General features: G+C 43.8%; 1 protein-coding gene across 1 annotated transcript; it reads left to right on the top strand.

Annotated features, from left to right (window-relative positions):
* Nucleotides 1-5,295: 5,295 nt before the first annotated feature.
* On the top strand, nucleotides 5,296-17,967 carry CD40LG (CD40 ligand). Its single transcript, XM_086389124.1, has 5 exons — nucleotides 5,296-5,575; nucleotides 7,818-7,949; nucleotides 12,100-12,157; nucleotides 14,041-14,103; nucleotides 16,781-17,967. The coding sequence occupies exons 1-5, from the start codon at nucleotides 5,420-5,422 to the stop codon at nucleotides 17,155-17,157; spliced, it is 786 nt and encodes a 261-aa protein (XP_086245250.1). The 5' UTR covers nucleotides 5,296-5,419; the 3' UTR covers nucleotides 17,158-17,967.
* The last annotated feature ends 9,097 nt before the right edge of the window (nucleotides 17,968-27,064 follow it).

Below are 27,064 nucleotides of genomic sequence, written 5' to 3'. Positions count from 1 at the left end.
GCCTCAATATTAAGATAAATAAGTTAATTACAATAAAAAATAAAAAGAATACAGTGGAATAAATGAATAAATAAATATTTGTTTTTAAAGTGCTAGAGTGGAACAGCTAGGACAAGTGACCCCTTTCTTCCTCTCTCCCTCCCCCCATGGATCCTTTGTCAGCAGCAATACTGGGCCTTTGCCCTCAGGCTAAAGCCTAGGGAGGGCCCTGAGACCTCTCCAATGGATAGGAAAAAGGAAACCAACCTCAGTCAAAAGTGAAACCCTCTAAAGGGCTCTACCCCCAGAGAAAAGCCCTTCTTTATCAGTTGTGGGGGTCCCAGCCTTTCTACCTCTCCACCCACATAACCTAAAGGGAAGACTGCCTGTTGACAAGCCCTACCCACTTAAACAGAACACACAGTCAGCTCTCCCATTGCAGAGAGAGGTTCATGGGGGAAGCAGATCAACACAATTGTAGAGGAAACCCATGCCATCCAACCATAAAAGCGAACAGATTCATAAACATGACCAGACAACTAAGGTCATCAGACATTGGAGGAAAACTGTCAACATAAAACAGAAGGACCAAAATAAAGAAAATGAAACTGATCCTAGAGGAAAGAGAGATAAAGGAATAGAAGAAAACAGAAAACAAATGCATTGTGATGTCTATCACCAGAGGGCCTCGCCAGTGCTGTACTACCAGATTAGAAAGTTTTACACTTTCCCTTCTCAGAGAAGGCAATGGCACCCCACTCCAGTACTCTTGCCTGGAAAATCCCATGGACAGAGGAGCCTGGTAGGCTGAAGTCCATGGGGTCGCTAAGAGTCGGGCATGACTTAGCGACTTCACTTTGACTTTTCACTTTCATGCATTGGAGATGGAAATGGCAACCCACTCCAGTGTTCTTGCCTGGAGAATCCCAGGGACAGGGGAGCCTGGTGGGCTGCCGTCTATGGGGTCGTACAGAGTCGGACACGACTGAAGCGACTTAGCAGCAGCAGCAGCAGCAGCACACTTTCCCTTCTATCCCCTGAAAAGAAAATTTAGTAATTTGATAAAAATTTACTAATTCCTTACAATGTATCAGGATGCAAGGATTCTGAGATTTGCTTTTTAATCGTCTTTCCTCTAAAAGCTAATGGTAGAGAAATCAGACAAGTCAATTGTGATGCAATATGTCAAACTCTATGATTGATTAAGCACAGAAGATGGCATTTTATCAGTGGAGAGGGCTCATTTCACAGAGTGAGTATTTCTTCAACATTAGTGAATAAAAACGGAAGGAGTCATGAGCTTTCCTGGTGGCTCAGTGGGTAAAGAATTGGCCTGCAATTCAGGAGATGCGAACTGGATCCCTGGGTTGGGAAGATTCCCCTGGAGGAGGGCATGGCAACCTACTCGAGTATTTTTGCCCGGAGAATCCCCATGGACAGAGAAGCCTGGAGGGCTACAGTCCATGGGGTCACAAAGGGTTGAACACTACTGAGTGACTACGCATGGATGCACTCATGATATTCATGTGGACAGCTTGAACAAACAATATGTTTAGGGAAATAAACTCAGCAGGACATGGGTGATGCTCAGGGTTGAGCATGAGTGAGTTGTGGAGGATGAAGACAGAAAGGTGGGCAGGGGTCAGAACTTATGCTATGCTTACAACGGAAACACTATCCTCTAGGCTAGGGTTTTACAGACATATTCAGGGAAAAGAGTCCTTGAGAGGCCCTTTGTAAAACAAACAAAACGCTGATATATTTAACTCTTTCTTATGTACTGGAAATAACTTTCCTAGCAGAAACTCTGACTGTGTTCTAGGTTATCAATATAAAATCACAACCACAAGCATAGTCACATCAGAATACATGAGATCCATTGTTTTTTTGTTTTTTTTTTGAGTTTTTCCCTTGATGTTTGTTTATTGCAGATCAATCACCAGCAAGAAGGAAAGAAGAGAAAGGTGACAGAAATTTCAGAAAATTTTAGGCAAGAAAAACTGAAAAATGAAACAATTCAATCCATTAACTTGATTCTTTCTGTAAACTAAGAAAAAGATGGTCAATATTTGACTTTAGCTAAAGGCACTTTCCTGTACTCCCCAGGTCTATAGATTTCTTGGTAATCTAGTTTAAAAAGTACTTCTGGATGCAGTAAGCAACTGAAATTTTTAAAGGGGTCCCAATATCAAGGCCAGTCCACTCCTTGTCAGGGGAGAGACAGGTATGGGAGGTCCTTAGACAAAGGACATCTGACAGAGAATCAGAAAATAGAACTAAAATGTGGAAGCTGGAAAGGTAGCCAATGTTACAGTAATCTGGGGGCTTCCCTAGTGGCTCAGTAGTAAAGAATCCGCCTGCAGTGCAGGAGACACAGGAGACACAGGTTCAATCCCTGGGTCGGGAAGACCCCCTGGAGGAGGGCATGGGAACCCACTCCAGTATTCTTGCCTGGAGAACCCCATGGACAAAGGAGCCTGGTGGGTTACAGTCCATGGGGTCACAAAGAGTCGGACATGACTGAGCGACTGAGCACGCATGCAAGTTACAGTAATCTAGAGGACCAGGCAGAGGAAGAATGGGAGAAAGAGGGTACTTCAAGGATTAAAGGACTATCAGGCTATTTGGAGCTAATCCCATTCATGACGAATATGCCAGGAAACTGTCAATCTGCTTCCCTGGGTCCAACGCAGAGTTGTAGGAGTGTAAAAATATATTGGATAACATGGTCAGTGACAAGATTCAGAGTTAACATTCTTCTGGAAGATGGATGGGGTGGGGCTAGAAAGGCAACAAGATAATCAATCTAGGAGAGAGGGAATGTGGCCCTGGACTAGGATGTTTCCCTGGAGACTAGAAAGGAGTCATGGTGATAATCAAGAAGCTTTTGGGGATGAGGAAGCCACTGGGATAGAGAAGTAACCTGGGCAAGACAGAGGAAGGAATCCTGGATGGCTCCTAGGTCTTGGACAACTAGGTGAGTATAGTAGTACCAGTCACTGAAATGGGGAGAGCCTGGAGGGAAAACAAGTCTGGATAGGAAGTGGAGTGGCGGGATGAGTTAATTTGGGGTCCTGGCAGATGCAGGGTGGCTTTGGGGTGTCCAAGTGGAGATACCTTCGACTCAGAGTTACCTGCACTTAAAAATCTTCAGTTCAGGGTTCAGGTATACATCTGGGGTTTATCACAATGAAAGTAATAGTGAAAATCATGAAAATGGATGGCAGTCATCCCAGGTAAACATATAGAATAAGAAGAGGGGAGGGGTGGGAGGAGCATGAGGATGGGAAATGCCAAAGTTTTAAGGGGTACAAGGGGAAAAGGAAGCACACGAAGAGGAGGCAAGAGGGGAGAGATTTAGAAGGATGCCAACAAAAAACAGGTCAACAGACTACTGGAAAGGTCACTAAAAATTAACCCTACAAAGTATTCAACTCAAACCATTGTGTTGGGAATAGTGGAAGCAGTTTCAGGGGAATGTTATGAGCAGAAGTCAGGAAGTGTAGGCAGGGAGACAGGACAACAATTTTCTCTTGAAGTTTGTCCCAGGAATAAACGTGCCACCCTCGGAGCTTGGCTGAGCTGATGGTCACAGGGTCCTTGCAACTCTGGCATGCTGTCATCGCATGAAACTGGCCCTGGAGATGTCCTCGAGCCCCTTTTAGCTCTCGTGATAATTTTCCTTTAGTGGAACTAAGGTTCCTTGTCTAAGAACCGAAGCCTCTGATTTGACTGATCAAAGTTTATCACATGCATTGAAGCCACCTACTTGGCAGATGTAGTGAGATCTGGGCCCAGGACAGGATGCTAGGGCGTGGGAGGGGAAGAGAGCAGGTGGTAACTATGCAGATAGCATGCCTAGCAGAGGAGTTTGTTACATTTTCTATTTGTCTCTCAAAACAATTTTATAGGAATCACAAAAGCAATCTTATCATGGTTCTAGAAAAAGTTGGGATGTAGGGTAGGGATTTCCACAGCTGTTTTTATTTCAAAGGCAATCTGATAAGACCATCAGAAGCCATTCAGAAATGGGTAATTCTACACACTTCAATAATTCAGATCGCTGTCAAAACATTGGGTGTTTTTGAAGCTATTGTTGTTTGTTTGCTGTTTACTAGTATGTAAGGAGTTGGCAATCATTTGGAAAACTCCTCATAGGCTGAACAAATACCAAAAAACTTCAGATGAGAGTGATTTGCTATTGCTTGTTTCAAAGATTTTTCAGGCACATCTTTACTTGATTTCTCAACAACCTAGAGGACAGGCAAAGGAGGTACAATTGCCCCTTTGGGTAGGAGGTAACTGAGATCTGTAGAGGGAGAGATTTGCTGGAGGTTCACAGCAATTCATTGCTACCCCAAGATCTAGAATTCAGGTCTCTTAACTGCAGCCCAGTTTCCCTATTCCAAACTGACAGATCAGCATCAACAGTTATCTGATGAATTGGAGCAGCGTAGATAGGCAACTTGGCTAAATCAACCTAATATTCCTACTTTAATCTCAATTCCAGAATTTTGGCCTGAATTACTCAAGGCTCTACTTCTCTTGGCCTTGGAGAAGTGTATTTTTCTTTTATTTTTTTTATTGGTGTATAATTGCCTTACAATATCGTGCTAGTTTCTGTTGTACAGCAAAGTGTACAGACATACACACACACACACACACACACACACACTATATATATATATATATATATAAATATATATATATAATCATGTTTTTTGGGTTTTCTTCCTTGTAGGTCACCACAGAGCACTGAATAGGATTCCCTGTGCTATACAGTAGGTTCTCATTAAGAAGTGTATTTTTCTTGAATTATCTTTCCAGTTAAATTTTCTCTACTAATTGTTAGCACTCCTTTTTGCTTTATGCTGTGTAGACTTGACTTGAAATGCCACAGGGATTTTGTTGGGTTTAAAGACGAAAGAAATCTTAAGGAGCCAGCAGCAAGCCAGTCATAAAATCAATCCAAACTTTCGTTGGTGTTTCTTTCTTTCTCCATCTATCAGGTTCCCGCTTTATATTAGTAAGATTGAAATTGAAATAAGCCTATTGCTGGTGGATTCATCTGTCACTTTCCTTGAAACTGGTGAACCCCATACGTTAGACAGTGATAGGAAAATACTGCCATTGTCTGTTAAGGAGTCTATGACATTTCAAGGCAAGAATGAATATATGGAAGAAGAAACTTATTTCTTCTTTACTAATGAAAGGGAAAGCCTGGAAGTGAATGATATGGGTAGGTTAAAAAAAAACAAAAAACCTTTACGTAACTTTTTTGCTGGGAGAGAAGACTGCGAAGCACATTTTCCAGGAAGTGTGGGCTGCGACGATTGTGCGCTCTTAACTAATCCTGAGTAAGGTGGCCACTTTGACAGTCTTCTCATGCTGCCTCTGCCACCTTCTCAGTCAGAAGACATCATTTCAACTCTAACGCAGCATGATCGAAACATACAGTCAACCTTCTCCCCGCTCCGTGGCCACTGGACCACCTGTCAGTATGAAAATTTTTATGTATTTACTTACAGTTTTTCTTATCACCCAGATGATTGGGTCAGCCCTTTTTGCTGTGTATCTTCACAGAAGATTGGACAAGGTAAGATGAACCATGGGTCTTCATTAACTAAATTTAGGGTTCTTATTGATGTGTGGGTTGGTTGGATTTAGTGCTACCCAAATGATGGACAATGTTAAGAACCCAAATAGATAAATGGTCTCGTCGCATAGTGGTTGTGGTCTAGTTAGTGAGATATTCTATTCTTTTCTCTGGTCAAGACCCTTGACTCTGGAGTTAGACTGCTGGGTTCAAATCTTGACTCAATCCCCTACTCGTTTTCCGATCCGGGCAAGTTATTTTACATTTCTATGCCTCAGTTTCCACATCTGAGAAATGGGGATGATAATGGTACTCATCTCATAGATTAAATTCAAGCTAAGACCAGAACCAGGCACAAAATAAGCACTGTGGAGACATTAGCTATAATGATTTGTTTATGTTTTGTTTAAAAAGTAAACTTTTTTTTTTTTTTCTGATGGAGACAACTATTTTTCTTCTAAATTTTCAACTAGAGAAGGAAAGCATCAATTTGACCTGAAAATTCATAGTGCTTCGGGTTAACATAGGCATAGAGAAGTCCCCAATTTGCAACTTTTAGTGGAAGTGGTGGTCTCTGTATAATTCTCAAATGCTGATTGTAGTTGTAAGCTGCTCAGTTTCTCTCTGAGATGTTGTGCATTCTTGAATAGCCAGACTTGTAGAACAGAAGAGTGGAGTAAGTTAGTAGGTTGCTCTACATTCTTAAGAAAATGTTACCATTAGGATTTATTCTGTTTCCATGTGTTTACTCCTCTCCAGTGACAAGCATTATTGGCTGTGTTGACAAAATATCAATCATGGATGAAAAAGAGAAATTTTATCAATTATTTGTCTGGTCTGGATGTGGGAATTGTGGATTCACAGCATCTGGAGACTGTGTTTTCTCAGGGATGTGCAAGGGGTCTTTATTGAGCCGCCAACCTTGAATTACGACCATAAGATTTTCTAGCAGGATAAGGTGGGGCAGGCAGAATTGAGGCAATTCACTGGGTTACTACAAATTTTAGGTTTCACTGCTGAGAAAAGAGTGGGATTCTGTGTCTGGTTGTTTGTTCGTGGGCTGGTGGGCTCTGCTAATCAAATGCCCTGCCAATCAAATATTTCCCCTACCCTCAATAGGGGAAATATTGACCTGGGTAGATCCCTGGGTGGGGAAGATCCTCGGGAGAAGGGAATGGCAACCCACTCTAGTGTTCTTGCCTGGAGAATTCCATGGAGAGAGGAGCCTGGTGGGCTACAGTCCATGGGGTCGCAAAGAGTCAGACACTACTGAGCGACTAACACATACACACACAGAGACTCAAATTTACCCTGGAACTTGGGTGTTCTCTTAATGACAGTGAAAGCTGCTGGCTAACTGGACCTTGTTTTGAATCTAAAACTGCAATATGAATACAAGAAAATGGCACAGAATTTGTAACCAAGTGACTTCCATACATTTAATTATTTTAGGACATCAGAAAATAAAATATCTCAACTTTTGGAATGAAAGATGATTTCTTTAAAAATGTAAATGCTTTTTGCAAATACTAAAGTTAAAAAGAGAGAGATGTAATTAGACTTTGAGTAATTGACACGCATTGCAAATCCCCCTCTTTTTATAAAGCACTGGATCACAAATGTTAAAACTAAGTGGGCAAATTAGCTCACCAGAAAACTATTTTATAGATTGTGTTTATAATGACCTATCGTTATTGAAGCAATGGGAAATATGACCATTAAAGAATGTTGCTGCTAATATACATGGAAAAATGTACAATTTGTGATGAAATTTCATTAGAATAGCTATGATTTCTACCTAGTGTTTCAGGCAACATCACATTTTCTTTGCTGGCTTTTGTAGATTTTTTAAACTGCTAATACTAAATATCACTAATTCAGTATCATTGCTTAGTCGCTAAGTAGTGTCTGACTCTTTGCGACCCATGGACTGTAGCCTGCCAGGCTCCTCTGTCCATGGGATTTTTCCACTAAGAATACTGGAGTGGGTTGTCATTTCCTTTCAAGGGATCTTCCCCACCCAGGGATTGAACCTGCGTCTCCTGCATTGGGAGGCGGATTCTTTATCATTGAGCCACCTGGGAAGCACCAGTCCAGTGTACTAATGTGTTATCATTCCCCATTTATATTCGCAAAGCCCTCCTTGTGTTGCTGAGGCCATGGAAGTGATTGTAGAGGCAGACATCATTAGCTGCCTTCTTCAAAATTACAATTTCTCATGTCCCTGTCATTTCAAAAATAGATAGAAGACGAAAGGAATCTTCATGAAGATTTTGTGTTCATGAAAACGATACAGAGATGCAATAAAGGAGAGGGGTCCTTATCCTTACTGAACTGTGAGGAAATTAGAAGCCGGTTTGAAGACTTGGTCAAGGTAAGGACCTCAGTCGTTGGGAAAAATATCATTGAAAAGTTTTGGAGGGGGGAACCTGCTAGGTTGGTAAACTAAAACCTAACCATGTAAAAGTTTAAACATGTGTCAGGTATATGCTATAGATACAGGTAGACATACATATGTACACACGTGTATATGGGTGTGTATATGAAAAAGCAAAATTGAAGCCAAAACCCTATGGTTAAAAGGGAAAGGAAAGTTTAAAGTGTGCTTGCTCATAGGAATGCCCTTAAGAAGAACAAAAAAGGCTCTCTGGAGAAAATACACACTTTCCTGGGCACATTCACATATGCATGCGAGCTCAGACAGGCAGATGCCTCGGGGGGAAAGGATGAAGTCCACCACCTTGCTTTTTGCATTTTCTTATCTTTCCATCCAAATCTTAGTGCCTTCCCACTGAGGACCCAGGGTCTGGTCCCCATTTCCCAGGGAAGCACTAAACACTGGCCACTGCAGTGTTGGCAGGCCACCAGTTAAGGGTTTGCCTTCACTGGGGGTGATGGGGACTTGTGAGCACTGATAGACTCTTAACATGTGAAGGAACGCTTTGCTTCTCTCATGATGGAATTTCAGGTACCACGTAAGTAAGATCTTTTCCTTTTACTGTGAGGAGAGGTGTGGGCAATGGGTGATGGACTGTCTCAGTGCCACTCGAACCAGACTCCATAGAATACCCTCTGCTCATGGAGCCAGTCTGCTCTACGGCCAATCAAGACCCAAGGCAGAGAGTTTGAAGTTGTCTTGCCCAACAGACTGGTGCCCAGCATTAAGTCACTGCAGTGGTTCATGTTGTTGTTGTTTAGTCGCTAGGTTGTGTCCGACTCTTTGTGACCCTATGGGCTGTAGCCCACCAGGCTCCTCTGTTCATGGGATTTCCCAGGTGGAATACTGGAGTGGGTGGCCACTTCCTTCTCCATCAGTGACCTATGATGGGTACCTAAAGCAAGAGTTTTGGGACAGTTTACTGAGGATGTGCCTACAATATTAATCCCATCGTCGTAGACAAGGGGTCTAGGAGCTCTTTCTCCAGAACAGCATCTAGAAATCGTTGTGCCTGTTTCCCCCTCAGAACAAAGTTAAACATCTTGGGCCCTCAGGGGACTTGGGGGTTGTGAGTAGGAGGCCACATCCAGGCTGAGGACAGTGCTGTGCCAGGTGGGTGGGTAGCTAGAGAAACCAACAGGAGTTCTCAGATACAGATAATGTGTCATTTAACCCAGGAGTGGAAGGGCCCGAGATCTTATTTCTGAGCTTTTTCCTGTCCTCCTATACTGTCCCTGGTATATCATTTAATCCAGTAGTGAGGACTCTGGGAGCTTATCCCTGAGTCACCTATGGAAATCAGAATGCAGCTCAAATCTGTGGCTGGCTTTTAGGTTCTCCACAGGAGTACAGGTTTTAGAGGAAGACTCCTAACTCTTTACATGCAAGGCTTGGAAATGATTTGAGCTTCTCTGGTTCCTTGAGGCTTCTGGCCAGTATTACAGAATATTGGAAGGTGTTGCAAATTTAAACGTGAATAAATCCACTTTGAGATCAATGCTTAGCATATTAAATGTGCTTGACTGTGTGATCTTGAGCAAATGACTTCACCTCTCTGGGCCTCATTTTTCTCAGTTATCCTATGAGAGGGCTGAGATGTTCCGCCAGGCACTACCAGCTTCGACATTCTATAATTCTCAGATCAGCCGCCAGTTCCCCCAAAGGCATTGAGAATGGTTGTTGGTTTCTTCCCTCCCTCTTACTGAGAGTTTACTGTTGTATTCCAATATCTCATGGCTATATTTCCGGTCAGATATGCAAAGCTTCCCAAATCAGCTACCAGGAGAAAAGCAATGAAAAAGTCAGTTTGGTCTCTCTGCTTATACTTGCATGAAAAAAATGGCAGCTCCCGAGTTTCATATTCTGAAAAGGCAGACCTTCCCAGGCATGTCCACCAGAGTGCCTCCTGTGAAACAGAGGAAGCCTCTTGCCTCCACTGCTGTGGGGTAGAATCCGAGTCAATGTCATCTGCACCTCCGATGCCCACGACAGTCGGACCCAAAATACTCCAGCTCCCCCTCCTCTTCCAATGACTGACCCCACTCCAATATCCATGCCATGAAACTTCTCATTCTAAAACAAAATATTTTAGACTTCTTTTTTTTAACCCAACAGGCCAACAACAAAATAACCCCAAATTAGATCATTTGTATTCTTAGCTAATGTTAACAGGCTTCCCTTCTGGGTCACAATCTGACTACTCCAGAGCAACCTAAAGTTTGAATCTCAGGAACGGATGTTCAAAATCATCAGATCCAATTATCAACCCAGAGCTGCTGCTTCTCCCCACAGTCTCTACCCAGCAGTCCCTCCATCTCTGTTGGAACGCCTCTAGTGACAAAGAGCTAATTCCTGAGGCAGGTAGAACCGAGCTGTCACTCTGGGCAGAAGATGGGATTCATGGTTGCTATTAGGTAAATGGAGGCAGCATTTTAACTAGTATAATTTCACATTAAATCTTCCTCCCCCCCCCAACTGCCTGTTAGAATGATCAGTTCCTGGATTGTCTGCTGGCCAATGCCCACGATGTCTTTGATAAGGTCAGAGCATCTCCTTTTCGAGTTAAAGATCAACCTATCCAGCCCTGCCAATAGAGTTCCCACTAAGAGAGAAATAACTCCTTCTAGATTTTCTAAAATCAACTTTAAAAAGTCTGTCAGTTGAGGTGGGGATTGAAGCAAGAGAAGGGGGAAGGCTCTGGGGTGTGTGGCTGGGGGAAAGTTCACAGAAAGGCAAGGCCGGACGCATAAAAGACAAACTTTGCTGACTTCACATTTTCATGTTGGCCAAGCCCTGACACCAGGGCAACCACCTAGTCTAAAAGTATCTCGACTTCGATCATCACACTCCATCTTTTGAAAAGACACGAAATACTCTTTTGTTGGCTTATTATCTTACAAACATTTTCCTGTCGCCGCACTTTCAAGCCACCACCCTTGAGCTCAAGTGGAAAGTTGAAGCTCTGAGCCCCATGCAAGCATTTTGAGGCGCAGGTTGCCCATTAGGCTCCATGACTTATACTCTCACACCTGACACCTGAGCCCCTCAGTAGTAACAACACTAATTCCTTTTAAGGGAGGAACAAAAAGGAGGGGTGCTGTGGAAAATTGACTCCAGGAACAGGAAGGATCACAAGCCTTTGATTATCCAAAGATGTGAAAATATTATTGCCTTCCTCCTTTGTGCTCAGAGCAGAGGGTGATGGTGTGGGTTAAGCCCTGCCTCAGAGTGTGATCTCATAGTTTCTACTCTTGGCTTCAGCCTCAGACTCCTTGGGTGACCTCATGCCTGCCAGTTAAGCCCACCAGACCTTTTATTCAGTATCTTTAAAATGGCAACAGCAGCCTTTACTACCTTCCAGACTGTGTAGACGACACTCTCTGCTAGCTTTCGTAAGGGCCTCTAACCATCCTGCAGTTGCTAGTGAGAAGCAACCCCTTAAGAAGTACTGTGTTTGCCTTGGAATCTCAGCTGCACTGAGACATTACTTAGGTTTCTTCTATGTAGATTATTCTAAATAAGAACAGGCCACATGAGGCAACCAACAACAAGAGAATCTCTTCAGCCCATTGAAATGGACAACAAAATTAAAAAATGTCTGAGGGTCTTTTCAGGGTCTGGGATTTCTTCCCAATGTCAAACTTACTACTTCCATTTCCTAAGAGGTTTCAGACTAAGTTTATTCTAATAGATACACATCATTTTTATGTTTATTAACATTCTATCTACCAGTTCCCAAGGAAGAATCAGCTCCTCATTCAGCATTATTTGTCGATATCTCTCAGAGCTGGGGAGGTTGGGGTCAGAGGAGGGGTCAGGATGGCAACCTCTGGCCTGGCACAATAACAGAGCCCAAATTCTGTCTCAGGTCTACCCCTGGGCTTTCTGGGCTGTCAGCTCATCTGTCAAAACCCTGGGCTCTGAATTACAGTAGGATGGAATTAATGACAAGCTCAGAGTCTATACGATAATCCTGACCAGAAACAGACAACAGAGTAATGACAGATGTCAAATGCATGCAACCTCTCTCTAAAGGCCCTGCCAGAGTTCCTGTCAAAATGACCTTTTGCTATGATTCTTATTTTAGGATATAATGCAAAACAAAGAAGTAAAGAAGAAAGAAAAAAACTTTGAAATGCACAAAGGTAGGTTGCTCTTTACCATTCCTATGAATACTTAAAAGCAAAAAGGAAGCTTTAGGCTGATTGTATTGAACAACGCCAAGCTGAATCAGGGAACCTTTAGCCCTGGAAATAAAGCAGGAACATGGCTGCGAAATCAACATCTTCCTTGGTGCCTGTTACTTGGAAAGGATTTGTGTGGACATATTTACAGGGAAGGCTGTGCTCCTTTAGTGCTGACAATACCAAGTATGAAGAAATTGTATTATTTTCAACACTTTACAGCAACCATACAGCCTAGCGCCACCTACGGAGGATAAGATGACCAGACAGTCGGCATTTGGTAGTGGTGCCATTCATCACTCAATGATGACAGTTTTTCATGGGGAACCACAGCCAGTAGAACCTCAGGGATCAAGAAGTGATTCAGTATGACAGCCTTGTTCTTTGCTCTATTCTTGATGTCTGAGCATCTCAAACATCCCAGAGTTGAAGGGACTTCTTGACGGTCCTCAAATCTCATACCATTCCCAGGTCATGAATCTCCTTCACACTAGCACTAACCATCTTCCCTCTGAACAAACATGCCTAGACACCTTCTAGCTCATAAAGCAACCTGGGCCATCTTTGAATGACTCTAATAATTAAAAGAAGGTTACTATATACTCAAGAGAAGTCTTTTCTTCTCTGGAGTTGAAATTTATTCTTGTAATCTCCATTCACTGAATCGACTTCTGATCTTTGGGGCCATACTAAGCAAAGTATATAATTCCTCTTCTATACAGCAGCTGTCCAGATGTTGAAAATGGCAATCATGGCCCTGAGCCTTTTCTTCTCCAGGATAAACCTCCTCAGTGTCTTCCACTGTTCCCCCTTTCCAGGATTTTTCTTTCTTTTTCTGGACACACTGACTTCCCTTTTCCTATTAGAACGTAGCACCCAAAACCAATATAATAATTCCTGGGGTGACCTGAGCAGCTGAGTACAGGAGAAATGGAGTGTTGGTAGATGGGTGTTGTTAGAGAGACTACTATATCACAAAGTCAGTGTAAAGATGGTATGGCTTGTACAAATTTAATATACACAAAGAAATGCATTCATACATATAGAGATACAGATACTGTTCTCTGAGGCAAAGAGCTTGCTTTAACTGTTGGTCTGATTGCTAGGGGTTGCCTGATTTCCATGAAGGCTTTGCTTTCAGAATGACTGTAAAATATGTTGAGTGATACCAAATTGTTAATTGCCATGAAATTTGAGGAACGCAGTTCATGTGGGTGCTGCCTAGCAGCCTTTGAGAAAATGATATACTTAACAAAACTGATCATTTAGGTCACACAACTTGACTCAGTATTTATAGGACACCTACAAGATGTCCAGCTCCAAGCTCATTACTGGGGAAAAAAAGGAACTTCCATATCATGTCCGCACTTAGAAGATCAGCACAGCTAATTAAGGAGCAAGTCTACACGAGAAACGGTTGGAGGCAGATATACTGTGGCCAGTGCTTGACCAAATCAGGCACCGTGAGCATCTTACTAGTTAAGTGTGTAGGCATGACCTTGGGGCTCACTAAGATGACCAATGGATGGGAGCTTTCTTAAAAATAAGATTCAAAATGTGTTTAAAGAGGATCATTTATCTTTAGCCCGTGTCAATCTATGTAAAGCGAAGTCAAGTACTGAACTACTCTTGGAAGAATTGGGCTCAGTGGAAATAATCAATTGTTTAGATTTTAGAAACAAACTTTGCCCTCTGTGGGAGGGATTTCAGGCCATCTTATGCTTCCTTTCACATAATCTGTTTAAGTACAGTCTCTATGATTCAGCTGCAGAACTAGACTAAATTGTTTGGTGGCCAGTTTCGTGTTTCTTTGGCCTGACAGTTGGCCTTTGGTTTCATTTCAGGTGATCAGGAGCCTCAGATAGCGGCACATGTCATCAGTGAGGCCAGTAGTAAAACAACCTCTGGTAAGTCCAAAGCATCTGCACATCAGTCACCTGAGTGAGGGGCAGGCTAGGAGGCTACAGTTGGGCAGCCTAACGATTAGGCTCCTCTCTTCCTTTGGGGCCCAATTTACAAAGCTCCCCAGACACGTCTCATGCGCTTGCCTTTGTCTTCAAAGTGGGCTCAAATGCACAGATGGGACTTAGAGGGACAAAAGGCAGTGGAAAGCAATCCTGATGGACTCATTAGGTTCCTGCTCTGTGGCTGATTCTGAATTATGAATTACTGGGTGGAGGGACCATTATGCTGACAACATAGAAGAGGTGGCAGGTAGTGACCTCTTGACTGGGAGCATCCCTCATTCTAACCCCTCTTCACTGTGTGTAAATGGGCCTCAAGGGGTATTTCCTGCCATCTTCCAATCCCTGTATGATTAATCCCCACCTCTTTGGGGCCAACCTTAGGGAAATTAAAGGTAAAATCATTCTGCAAAGATCAATAGGTGCCGGGACGTTAGATTTTCCAATGAAGTAACAATAGATGACATACTGGAATCTTTTCAACTCTGAATGATTTTTCTTTCCATATATGTTCTGCCATGATTCTAGCCCTCAGATCTTTTTTCCCAAATCTGTACCTCATACTAACTGGTGTTGGAGAATGTGGCCCCTCTGATAAACGGATGGAAATATACACATTAGCATAAAATCTCCCATCTACATAAATGCAGGCCAAGAGCATTAGAGCAGTCTTTGAAAATTTCAGCACAGTGCTCTGGAATGGAGTTCTAAGCAGTGCGTGTGTGTGTGTGTGTGTGTGTGTGCGTGCGTGTGCATATGCATATGCATGTGTGTGAGACACAGAGAAACAGAAACCAAGAGAGAGGAAAGGAGATACAGCCTCATCTCTGAGGTGGCTTGGGCTTCTCAGTGGGCATAACACATAGGTGGCTATCCCGGATCATGGAGTAGGAGCGCTGGATAGAAAGGTTTTGAACACTGAGGCTTAAGAACCATGACTGCCACTTGCTGGGTGACCTTGGGCAAGTCCCTTTACCTATGCAGCAGTTTCCTGTCTCACTTACTTCACAAGGTGACTCTGAGCATCAAATCAGCTAATATGGAAGAAAGTTATTCTGTCAAGCACTGTACAAATCTAAAGTGTCATTCCTTAACTGACTTCCCTGTAGCTGTCAGAAGAGTAACATAAAGCCCTTTTTGAATAACACTTACTCCCACAATGTTTCGTAATTCTGCCAGTACCCCTTTCTCAGAAAATACACTTAGGGGAGAGTATCACAACCATATCAACATGTCCAGGGTGTTCATCCACATGATACTCTCTCATCTGGATGGGATGGATGCCAGCCACAGAGACACCTCTTAGAAGAATAGCTTGCCTTGGATAGATGTCATGGTGCTCCCACATTCTGTCAAAAGGTCCATGATGGCTCTTGATCCTAATGTAGTTGACAGTCTGCAGCCCAGTAGGTTTGCAGAGGATCAGATGAGAAGAGAGTCACATTTCTTACCCCACCCCAGCCACAAACCTCCCAGACCTACTTGGTCATGCTGCTCTAATCCTGACCTACCTCTTACAGCAAGGACAAAAATTAGGTAAGGACTTGATAACAATAAACCTTGTGGACAGAAAGATAGGGAAACTGCTCATGTTTTCTCAGATAGTCTAAAAGTGAACACATCATAATGAAGCCTTTCTAGAGTGGTCTGGAGGCCCACGCAATGTCAAGTATTTCATGATGCCTTTCCTGATTACGGAAGGGTGAGACTGAACAGGTGGCGTCTTGTACCCTGATAGGCCTAAGACCACCAAGCAGGAGTGAAAAAGAAATAGCTCAAGGAAGCAAACGCATCAGTACTTTCAGTTCTCCCCACCCCACCCCCCGCAGCCTTGCTCTCTGTGGGAGCTGAGATTTGAAATCGGCTGCACACACTACTTTGAACCCACTCAACATCTCAGCTGAGAAAATGGCACATTGTTGGTGGGTACTCTGGCTTAGCCACAAGAATACAGGCACTTTCAAGTTGGTGGCGCCCACTACAATGGGAAATCAAAACACACAGTGAAATGACAGGTTTATTTTCATACTTCCTTGCCTAATTTTAGTCGTTGCTGTGGGAGGCAGATTGGGTTTGCAAGAGCCCGATCAGGTAGGAAGAAATGGGGGTCTTGTCTTTGCTCTATGCTGCAGCTGAGTGAGACAGATCAGCAAGTCTTTGACTTTAGAAAATTCAAGGAAAGCAAGATATGAAAGTTGATATTAGTAACGCTTTGAGCATTTTGGCACGCATGATTTATGACACGGGATTTTTTAAGTCATTCGCACTGGCTGAAGTTCAAGGGTCAATTGGCTTTAAGAGTTTTTAAGCGGAGAAGGAAACTCCCTTTGCTCGGTTACTTGAGTTAGTCTGCACAGCGAGTCTCAGAGAGGTTGACTTGCCCAAGCTTGAATAAGATCTGGATTGGAACCCAGCTCTGTCCAACAGTGCAGCCCAGGCTGGTTGGTCAGCCGTGGCTCCTCCATAGTCTCTGAGGGCTGGAGGGGTCCTTTAGACTCCCTGATGCCACAAACTTGCCTTCCTGTATGAAGCCAGTATCCAGTATGGAACTCTATTGTCTGTGAGAATCTGAATCATGTATGCACAACCTCACCACGGCTTTCCCCCTTCTCCATTACAGTTCTCCAGTGGGCCCCCAAAGGATACTACACCCTAAGCAACAACCTGGTAACCCTCGAAAACGGGAAACAGCTGGCCGTGAAAAGACAAGGATTCTATTACATCTACACCCAAGTCACCTTCTGTTCCAATCGGGAAACTTTGAGTCAAGCTCCATTTATAGCCAGCCTCTGCCTGAAGTCCCCAAGTGGATCAGAGAGAATCTTACTGAGAGCTGCAAACACCCACAGTTCTTCCAAACCATGCGGGCAGCAATCCATTCACTTGGGAGGAGTCTTTGAATTGCAATCGGGTGCTTCGGTGTTTGTCAATGTGACTGATCCAAGTCAAGTGAGCCACGGGACGGGCTTCACATCATTTGGCTTACTCAAACTCTGAACGGTGTAAGCCAGCAGGCTGCGGCTGGGCTGATGCTGGTGGTCTTCACAATCCAGGAAAGCAGTTAAGACAACTTCCCCGTTGAACTGCCTATTTATAACCCTAGTATCCTCCTGACGGATAACTATTTATTATACATCCCAAGGCATGTAGGGCTGCAATGAGTAAATTACTGGGCAGGGGAAACCCCAACAGGCCCTGATCCATAAGAGCTTATATTCTGAAGCAGCAACCCCACTGACACAGACATTCAGAGTCCTGTGAAAAGACACCATTATGCACAGCTCGAATTTGAGTAAACAGCAGAAAATTAGCCAAGTTTAGTTTTGTTTCTTTGCATGCAGTGTCTTTCAGTGGAGGATGTATTTGATTTCTCAGTGAAGATGCTGAAGGGAAACGGGGAGCTTCAGCTCACATTCAATCATGGTGGATTCTGGGTCCCTGGTGCCCTGGTGGAGATGGGGCAGACTTTAGGAAGTATAAGGCAGTAGAGAACCAAAACCCTGCCCCCACCAGCCACCCTGACACTCATTCTCATCCTCTCTTTCTCTCCTACATACACACACACACACACAGAGTCAGGCAGTTGCTCATCAAGTATCTTATTTCAACCCTGTTCCTGTCTCCACTACTGTTGATGGGGTGGGGGGTGGGGGGAAGAGAAGTCAGCTCTGAGGCTGCACACTCCTCCCTGAGAAATGACTGTATTTAAAGGAAACCTATTGTATCTACCTGTAGTCCTCATTGTTTCCAGAATGAAGTTGTGATTATCTTATTTATTTTTTGAATAATAAAGATCTCTTAACATGATTGTTGTTACTTTGCATCTGAAGCCCCAGGCAGGGGTGTGAGTTTGGGGGAGAGGAAGAGTGTGGTGTTTTCAGAAACTTGGTTCTGAAGCTTGTGACACCACAAAATATCTTGGTGAAAGTACACTCCCTGGAGGGCTGTGATAGCCTCTGATGGATGACAGGGGAGCTTAGCCAGTGAGAAACTTGCTCTGGAAATGTTGCTGCTGCTGCTGCTGCTAAGTCGCTTCAGTCGTGTTGGACTCTGTGCGACCCCATAGATGGCAGCCCACCAGGCTCCCCTGTCCCTGGGAGTCTCCAGGCAAGAACACTGGAGTGGGTTGCCATTTCCTTCTCCAGTGCATGAAAGTGAAAAGTAAAAGTGAAGTCGCTCAGTCCTGCCTGACTCTTAGAGACCGCTCCTCCGTCCATGGGAGTTTCCAGGAAATGTTGCAGGGGATTGCAGAGAGGCTGGGTTTTCTTCTCAATTAGTCACACCTAAGTGAAGCTTAAATGAGAAGCAGTTGCTTATCTTTTTAATAGCTGTCGAAGTGGTTCCACCTTAGGTAAGAGGACATGGAGCAGGGACCAACCGAGGGGAAGCATTCGTCCCTCGGTCTCAGTTGGAGGTGACAAGACTGAGGTCACCTCCAATTGAGGGGGTTTTCACACAAGACGCCCAGAGTGGCTTCATCTGCCTTACCAGTAGAGGGCCCTTCCTCTGGCAAATACAAGCAGAAAAATATTACTGTAGCAATAAGAATGAGGCTGAGGAGAGGTCGGTACAGTTCTTGGCTGCTGGTCCTGCTCTTTGGTCCTCTGGACAGCACAATCCCTTCTTGGCTGAGTGACTCAGAAGGCCTTAGAGCATGAATTTCTAACATGAGGCTGAAGAGTTGCTGGACAAACTTGCTGGCTTGTGTACTTTCTCCAACAAGGGAAGTTTGGTCTGAGCCTGGGTGACATTGTGGGTTCAGAGATATGTCCACAGTGCTGTCTTGTCCTCTGGAGTGAAGATCCTTCTACACTGTCACTCTCACATGGGAGACTTGAAGGAAGAGGGGCAGAGGCGGGGGCAGCAAGAAGACCCTGGTCCTGATCTTCTCACACGTAGGCCAGGCCCCCATCTTGCTGACGGGAAGGCTTGGCCCAGTCCCAAGAGAAGATAATACACTGGCCATGACTGTCCCCTCTCACAGTTGATGAAAACCCACTGTGGAGCACAGCCTTGGGTGGGCAAGAGGGTCATTAGAAGGGAATTCATGTCCAGGCCTTTCTACACTCACATCCTCTGATTGAAACCTTGTCCCTGCACTTCACCCTGCTTTCTTCTTCTTTGGAAACCATGATGTTCCAGGCTATCTCTACCTCTAGGAACCGAGTGGCTAATAAAATCTGTTATCAGAAGGAATGCTGTAGACACAGAACCTCAAAATTTCTAGGCTATCTCCTCTGCTGCCATGCTTCCTGCTGCTGCTGCTAAGTCGCTTCAGTTGTGCCCGACTCTGTGCGACCCCATAGACGGCAGCCCACCAGGCTCCCCTGTCCCTGGGATTCTCCAGGCAAGAACACTGGAGTGGGTTGCCATTTCCTTCTCCAATGCGTGAAAGTGAAAAGTGAAAGTGAAGTCGCTCAGCCGTGCTTCCTACTGTCCTCTAAATGACACCTCCCACAGCCCCAGCCCAGAACTTTCTCCTAAGTGTCAGCCTTACAATCCAAGTGCCTTCAACCCTTCAGATGGCTTCCACCTGAGGTCAGCCTTACCCTTGCCAAGAACTCAAAGGCCTGTCCCCTCCTGTTCTACCTGTTCACAGGGGGTCATCTCTCCCAGCTCAGGGGTTGAATGAACCCCTTCAGGCTACTAATGTCATGCCTTTGGTTCTGACCTGCCTCCTAGAGTGTGTCCCCTCTGCTCACATTTCCAAATGGTGGGCCCAGGGGTCAAATCCAAGGTATCCATATGGAGCCCTTGATCTTAACCCTGCACAACGGGATCCACTTTCAGTGTTGCCCATTCCACTTGGGACAGCCCTACCCAGTCTGCTTCCCGAGCCACCAACCAGGCCTGACCCCTCACTGCCCTCAATCCCACATCCTGTCCCCCTAACCCAACACATCAACCTTATTTCTTAAATAGCTCTTAATCTACTTCTATCTCTACTGCCAGGATCCTAGTCTGAACTCCTGTCGTCTGTCTTCTGGAAGTGACAACAGCCTCCTAGACTCCCTGCCTCCACGCCTGCTCCCTCTCATCCATTCATCCTTCTCATCCATTATTCAGCAGCCAGAGAGAATTCTTAAATACAATCCTGACGTCCACCACTCCCCTCCTTTTTAAAAAAAAAATATTTATTTATTTGGCTATGCCTGGTCTTAGTTGTAGCATACAGGATCTTTAGTTTTGGCATTTGAACTCTTAGTTCCGGCATGTGGGATCTAGTTCCCTGACCAGGGATTGAACCCAGCCCCCTGTATTGGGAGTGCCAAGTCTTAGCCACTGGACCACCAGGGAAGTCTCACGCCCCTATCCTTCTTAATAACCTGAGAATAAAGACCAAAAATAATGAACTGATTTTTTTATCCTGCCAATACCTGTCCCAGTGTAAGTGCCAACCTTAGCTCCTCTGAGCAAAGCTACAAATGCTTTCCTGCCTTAGGAGATGGGAGTGTAATTTTCTCTGCTTGTGACCCCATTTCCCTCCCCACTGTCCCCTGCACTGAGGCTCACAGCACTTACAAGTTTAAGGTGTTTCCTCCTACGTTGGGAGCTGCTTAGGGACCAAGACTTTTTCTGTGACAGTAAGGAAGACCTTTTCCAAGACAGTAACTTCGGCGTCTACTGACGGTCTGGCACAGAATTGGTTCTTTATTCTTTGTGTGGGAAGGAATCAGTGAATTAGTGCATGTAGCTGCTTCCAACCCAGGAGTCCATGAAATAATTCTGTGTTGGTGAAAGCAAGAATTTGCCACACTGTAAAAACCTTCATGACATAAAAAATATCTATAGGATGAAAATATACTCAGGGAGTAGAAAATGACTGAAAATTATACTGTCGATAAAAACAAAGAATATATTTTTATTATATTTTGCAAAATAGTACATGATCATTGGCAAGATAGTCCATGATGTTGGTTACAAACTTCATGTAATATTTTCAAAGTTGTTCCAGTAAATGACAAGGACTTGGGTCCATTTCTGATCTACCTATATTAATAATATTCTGATCATAAATTATCGAACTGAATTTATTTTTGTAAATGTATCACTCTGCATTCCCGCTAAAGAGTGGGGAGAGGAATGCTTGAAATGATCAGTGATTTTTATTTTCAGATAAAGAGAAAATAAAGTATAAACAGGTCTGTCTGTGTTCCTTGATAAGAAGCAAATGTCTACAAAAGGAACAGTGTGCCCTGGCAAGCTATCAATACAGGGGCCCCAGTTAAAAAGAAACAACATATAGATTCCTGGGCTCCAGGAGGGAACACATTTTGTGTTGAATCTGACTATTTCCAGAGGGCCTGACTGCATTGTTAGAAGTCGCACTGCCTTAGGCCTTTAGAGCAGTCTGAAATACTTTGGAGACATAAAAAGGGAACATGATTTTCATTATTTTTCTTTTGCTCTGTGAAGCACATCTCCATTAAAAAAAAAAAAAAAAAAAACCGGAAATCCTCAGTGTAGTACAGTGGTTAAGTCTGGAGTCAGACAGAGACAGTCTTAATCCAGGCTCCACTGTTTTTCCAACATCATCACCACGGACAATTCATTTCATCTCCTCTGGGCCTCGGGATCCTCATCTGTAAAGTGAGGAGATGCTAAAAATACCTGCTTTGCAAAGTTGATGAGGATTCAATGAGACCATTCTCAGAAAGCCCCCAGCAGAGTCTGCTCTCTGGAACAGATCATCCTATAAAGAGCACCAAGGGGAGTGCCCATGTGGTCCCCAGCACACCAGCCTGCATCCAGTGCCATAGGTAGACAGGATGGCACCTTAAAATGTTTGAAACTTCCGAGACCAAGGTGAAGAGCAGCCCAGGTACACATGAAAGGCCTTGCCATGCAGTAGACCAAAGACCACACCCAATTTGAAGCAAAGTGAAAGCAAAAAAAAAAAAGCAAGTCTAGAACAAGAACACATACCGAATATTAGAGCAGATCTGTGTGTAGCAAAGACTTTCCTACAGTTTCATTGTCAAAAATGATTAACAATCAGAGGCTGAGGGTTGCCAAACTTTTCAGTAGTCTTAAGCAGTTCCAAGTTCCATCCTCAGGATATTTAGGAAGATTTTTTTTTTTAATCATTGATTCCCAATATAAAGTATGTCAGCATATAAACTTCCCCCTTTCAAAATAAATGAGGTCCTACTATGTAGCACAGGGACCTATTAATATAGTCAGTATCCTGTGATAAACCATAATGGCAAAGAATCTGAAAAAGAATACACATATGTATGTATAAGTGAATCACTTTGCTGTACACCAGAGACTAACACAACAGTGTAAATCAACTGTGAAGTGAAAGTCGCTGAGTCGTGTCTGACTCTTTGCGACCCCATGAACTATACAGTCCATGGAATTCTCCAGGCCAGAATACAGGAGTGAGTAGCCTTTCCCATCTCCAGGGGATCTTCCCAACCCAGGGATCGAACCCAGGTCTCCCACATTGCAGGAGGATTCTTTACCAGCTGAGCCACAAGGGAAGCTCAAGAATCCCGGAGCAGGTAGCCTATCTCTTCTCCAGAGGATCTTCCTGACCCAGGAATCAAACCAGGGTCTCCTGCATTGCAGGTGGATTCTTTACCAAGTGAGCTGTCAGGGAAGCCTGTACTTCAATAAAATTATTAATAATAATAAAGCCCCCTCCTTCCATACCACACTCCTCTGAGTAACCCCAAGAGGCAATTCAGCAACTCTCAAGAAAACCATTTAAATATATAGCTGCTTTTCATTCTTCATTCCTGGAGTTCCATTGAGTTATCCATCACATTTTCCCTGCTAATGTAACTCCACTTAAAGTCCAATAATTTTGGTCACTAAACTTATCTTCTGTGCATCTCTGATGGTAATTGTGTGTGTTTGTGCATGCATGCTCAGTCGTGTCCATCTCTTTTCGACATCATGGGCTGTAGCCCTCCAGGCTCCTCTGTCCATGCAATTTTCCAGGCAAGAATACTGGAATGGGTTGCCATTTCTTGAAATCCCACATGAAACCTTTAACACAACTTCAATCTGATTCACATTTCTTGTTACTATGAGTTTAAAGATGTGTATTTTTTGAAAGATTTTTTTTAATGTGGACCATTTTCAAAGTCTTTATTGAATTCATTACAATATTGCTTCTGTTTTATGTTTTCTTTTTTTGGTCACAAGGCACGTGGGATCTTAGCTCCCCAACCAAGGACTGAACCTGCACCCCCTGCATTGGAAAGTGAAGTCTTAACCACTGGACCACCAGGGAAGTCCCAAAGATTTGGTTTTTTATCCATCCACCCACCCATCCAACAGTGAGTGGTATGATAGGTTCTGTGCTTTGCATGCAATGGATATGAGCCAGTCTCTGCTGTCAAGTAGCTTACAGAATTTTGCATCAGATCAGTCGCTCAGTCGTGTCTGACTCTTTGCGACCCCATGAATCGCAGCACACCGGTGTGCAAACGTTGTGAAAGACCACTGTGAATGCTGCAACATGGGTCAGAATCAGTGTTACCAGGGATACATGGGAGGGACATGTAACTAGCACAAGCAGGGGAAGGTGGGTTTCAGGAAAGGCTTTCCAGGACATGTGGCACAGATCGAGCCTTATGGGATGCTGGGGGAGAGGGACCACATTGAGGAAAGGAGGGCCCAAGAGATAGAGCGAATCATGTAAAAGCAAACGTGTGAAGGCAAAGGGTTCTGGGAAGCAGGCAGGAGTCAGCTCACAGAGGGCCTCATGTGAGAAAAATATGTTGCTATACCGGCCTAACAGCACATGCTGAAGCCCAATCTAGAAATGCATTTGTGCTCACCTGGCAGAGAAAAACAGCTCTCTGAGCTCCTTAAATTCTTTTGTTTCTTTTTTTTTTTTTTTTTTTTTTGCTCTGTGGCATGTGGGATCTTAGTTCCCCAAACAGGGATGGAACTTGTGCCCCCTGCAGTGGAAGCACAGTCTTAACCACTAAACCACAAGGGAAGTCCCTAAGATTGTTCCTTATTTTGAGTTTGTCTGATATTTCCCCATGGTTAAATTCAGGTTACGTTTTTTGGATGGAAAACTACATACTGATGTGTTCTTCTCAGAGGGTGTCCTATTTGGAGGCATGTGATGGTCATTGGCCTCTCATTCTTGATGTAAACTGTGATCCCTCACTTCAGGTGCTGTCCAATATCCCCACTCTATCTAGAGTTACTATTTCCTACCTTGCAACTAGTAAGCACTCTTTGGGGAAACACTTTAAGACCATGCAGGTAATTTGTTCATCATCAAAGTTTCCCTCTATGTTTAGCATGCAAGGGTAATTTTGGCCTGCATCGGTCTTTACTACGATGGCTGCAAAACGGGGATTTTCCAACCCCAGAGTTCCTTTCTTATTTACCAGTCAATACTCATGGTACTATAAACAAGAACCTTCCCTTTCTCCCCACTTATTTATTGGTATAGACTCATAGATTTCTACTTTTTCCAGTGTTTTCTAATTCATTACTGTATTTTGGTGCTCAAATTTTCCCTGGTTTGGCCAGTAAGAGCCTCTTCAAGTTCACACCTGGGTCTTTCTCACATGCGCCTCTCATATTTCTGAGCATCACTTCTGGCAGAACAAGATGTTCCAGGCTCATCTTGTACCTTTCATGCCTTAGACGCAGAATCAGCCATTTCTCCAAGAAGCCCTTCTCCCTTTCAGTGCAGAGTACAGTGTTTAGAAACCAAGTTGTGGGCACTAGGTGTGTCCGCTGTATTAAGATGTCACTTCTCCTAGGAAATGTATGCATTTAGATGTACATGTATACACACATACCTACTAAAGCTGTCAGCCTTAGCAAATAAAAATTCAGGATACCCAGTCATATTTGGATTTCAGGTAAACATTGAAAAAGTTAGTATAAGTATATTCCATTCAAAATTTGGGACCTGATATATACCAAAACGTTATTTGATGTACAGCTGAAATTCCAATTTAACTGGGCATCTTGTATTTTATCTGGCAATCCTAATACATATAAACATACATACTACATGTACATAAATGGACACATACACACGCAGAGATATATATGCACACGTGTTTTGGAAATCATGAGTTCATACAGATACTTGACCTGAGTCTAAATGGAAAAAGAAAGAAGTTATTTGATGTACAGGGATGGGAAAGGGATTCTAGACAGGACAAATGGCATATTTGGGACTTAAGAGAAATTCAAGGAGATCAAACTTAACTGAGTGTGGTAGTAGCAAGACACCACATTTTTAAACAGGTCAGTGATATAGTCAGATCTTTTAGATAATCATTCTATTGGCACTAAAGAGGCCAGACTACAAGAGGCAAAGAGATGCATGAATCTGAGGGAGAGATGACATGTACCAGAAATAGGCAATGGAGGATGGAGAGAAATTCAGGGGCTACTGCAGAGTTAAAAATGGTAAGACTTGTATATGTATATGTATAAAGAATTAATGTATAAATACATTTATACAGGGTTGAGGGAGAGAAAGGAATGAAGGATAATGTCTGTTTTTCTGGCTGGGGCAACTAAGTGGCCAGGGATGCCATTTATTGGGATAGGAGACACTGGAAGAGCAGATCTGGGACTACAAATGAGGGGTCCAGTTTGGGACACGCTGACTCTGAGGTGCTGTAGGACATCCAAACTGCGATGTCCACAAGGTAGCTGCCTCCATGGGTCTGGAGCTCAGGAGAAAGTTCAGGATGGAAAAATATGGACAAGGGAGTCATCTGTACTTTGATAAATGAAGTTATAGGAATAGACAAGATTGTCCAGGAAGAGGCAATAGAAAGAGAGAGAAGAGGAAAAGAGCATTAAGGATCAGCAACATTCATGGGGCAGGCAGGAGGCATATTCAGCAAAGCAGACTGTGGGGTGGTCAGAAAGATTGAATGAATGCCAGGAAAGTTGGGATCATGAAAGCCAAGGAAGTAGAGATTTAACAAGGAGGCAAGGGACAAAGGTCAACATAGTGAAAGCTATGGTTTTTCCAGTAGTCACGTATGGATGTGAGAGTTGGACCATAAAGAAGGCTGAGTGCCAAAGAATTGATGCTTTTGAATTGTGGTGCTGGAGAAGACTCTCGAAAGTCCCTTGGACTGCAAGGAGATCCAACCAGTCAATCCTAAAGGAAATCAACCCTGCATATTCATTGGAAGGACTAATGCTGAAGCTGAAGCTCCAATACTTTGGCCACCTGATATGAAGGGCTGACTCACTGGAAAAGACTCTAATGCTGGGAAAGATTGAAGGCAGGAGGAGAAGGGGATGACAGAGGATGAGATGGTTAGACAGCATCACTGACTCAATGGACATGAGTGTGAGCACACTCCAGGAGATAATGAAGGATAGGGAAGCCTGGCATGCTGCAGTTCACAGGATCACAAAGAGCTGAGATGATTTAGCAACTGAATAACAAAAGGTCACATACTGAAGAGAGGTCAGAATGGATATTGAAAAGTGCTCCCTACATTTGTCAATAGGAGCTCATTAGTGACTTCAGGAGAGTAGATGGCCAAGGTAGAAGCCAACCAGGCAAGTGTCATGTGTAGAAGAGGCAATGCGGTAGAAAGAACACGGATCCAAGAGGCAGACAGACCAGGGTTTCAAGTCCCTGCTCCACACACAGTAGCATATTGTTCAATCACTGTACCTTTCTTCACTTGTAAGAAAGTTAAAGTTGAAAGTTAAGTCACTCAGTCATGTCCGACTCTTTGCGACCCCATGGACTGTAGCCCACCAGGCTCCTCCATCCGTGGGATTCTCCAGGCAAGAATACTGGAGTGGGTTGCCATTTCCTTCTCCAGGGGATCTTCCTGACCCAGGGATAGAACCCAGGTCTCCCGCATTAGAGGCAGACATTTTAACCTCTGAGCCACCAGGGAAGCCCACTTGTAAGATGGGGATATTCATAGTG

Source organism: Bos grunniens, chromosome X, assembly GCF_055505025.1.
Source record: "Bos grunniens cultivar Pamir isolate PY7600 chromosome X, Bosgru_T2T1.0, whole genome shotgun sequence".
NCBI lineage: Eukaryota > Metazoa > Chordata > Mammalia > Artiodactyla > Bovidae > Bos > Bos grunniens.
Note: the sequence above shows the minus strand (reverse complement) of the source record. Positions and strands in the feature narration are given on the sequence as shown.

What these genes read in the sequence shown, in the direction of transcription:
- CD40LG (XM_086389124.1), top strand. Translation starts at nt 5,420, where the DNA reads ATGATCGAAACATACAGTCAACCTTCTCCCCGCTCCGTGGCCACTGGA. An exon ending in TTCACAGAAGATTGGACAAG is followed by an intron (nt 5,576 to 7,817) that starts GTAAGATGAACC and finishes TTTCAAAAATAG; the next exon opens with ATAGAAGACGAAAGGAATCT. An exon ending in CAGTAGTAAAACAACCTCTG is followed by an intron (nt 14,104 to 16,780) that starts GTAAGTCCAAAG and finishes TCTCCATTACAG; the next exon opens with TTCTCCAGTGGGCCCCCAAA.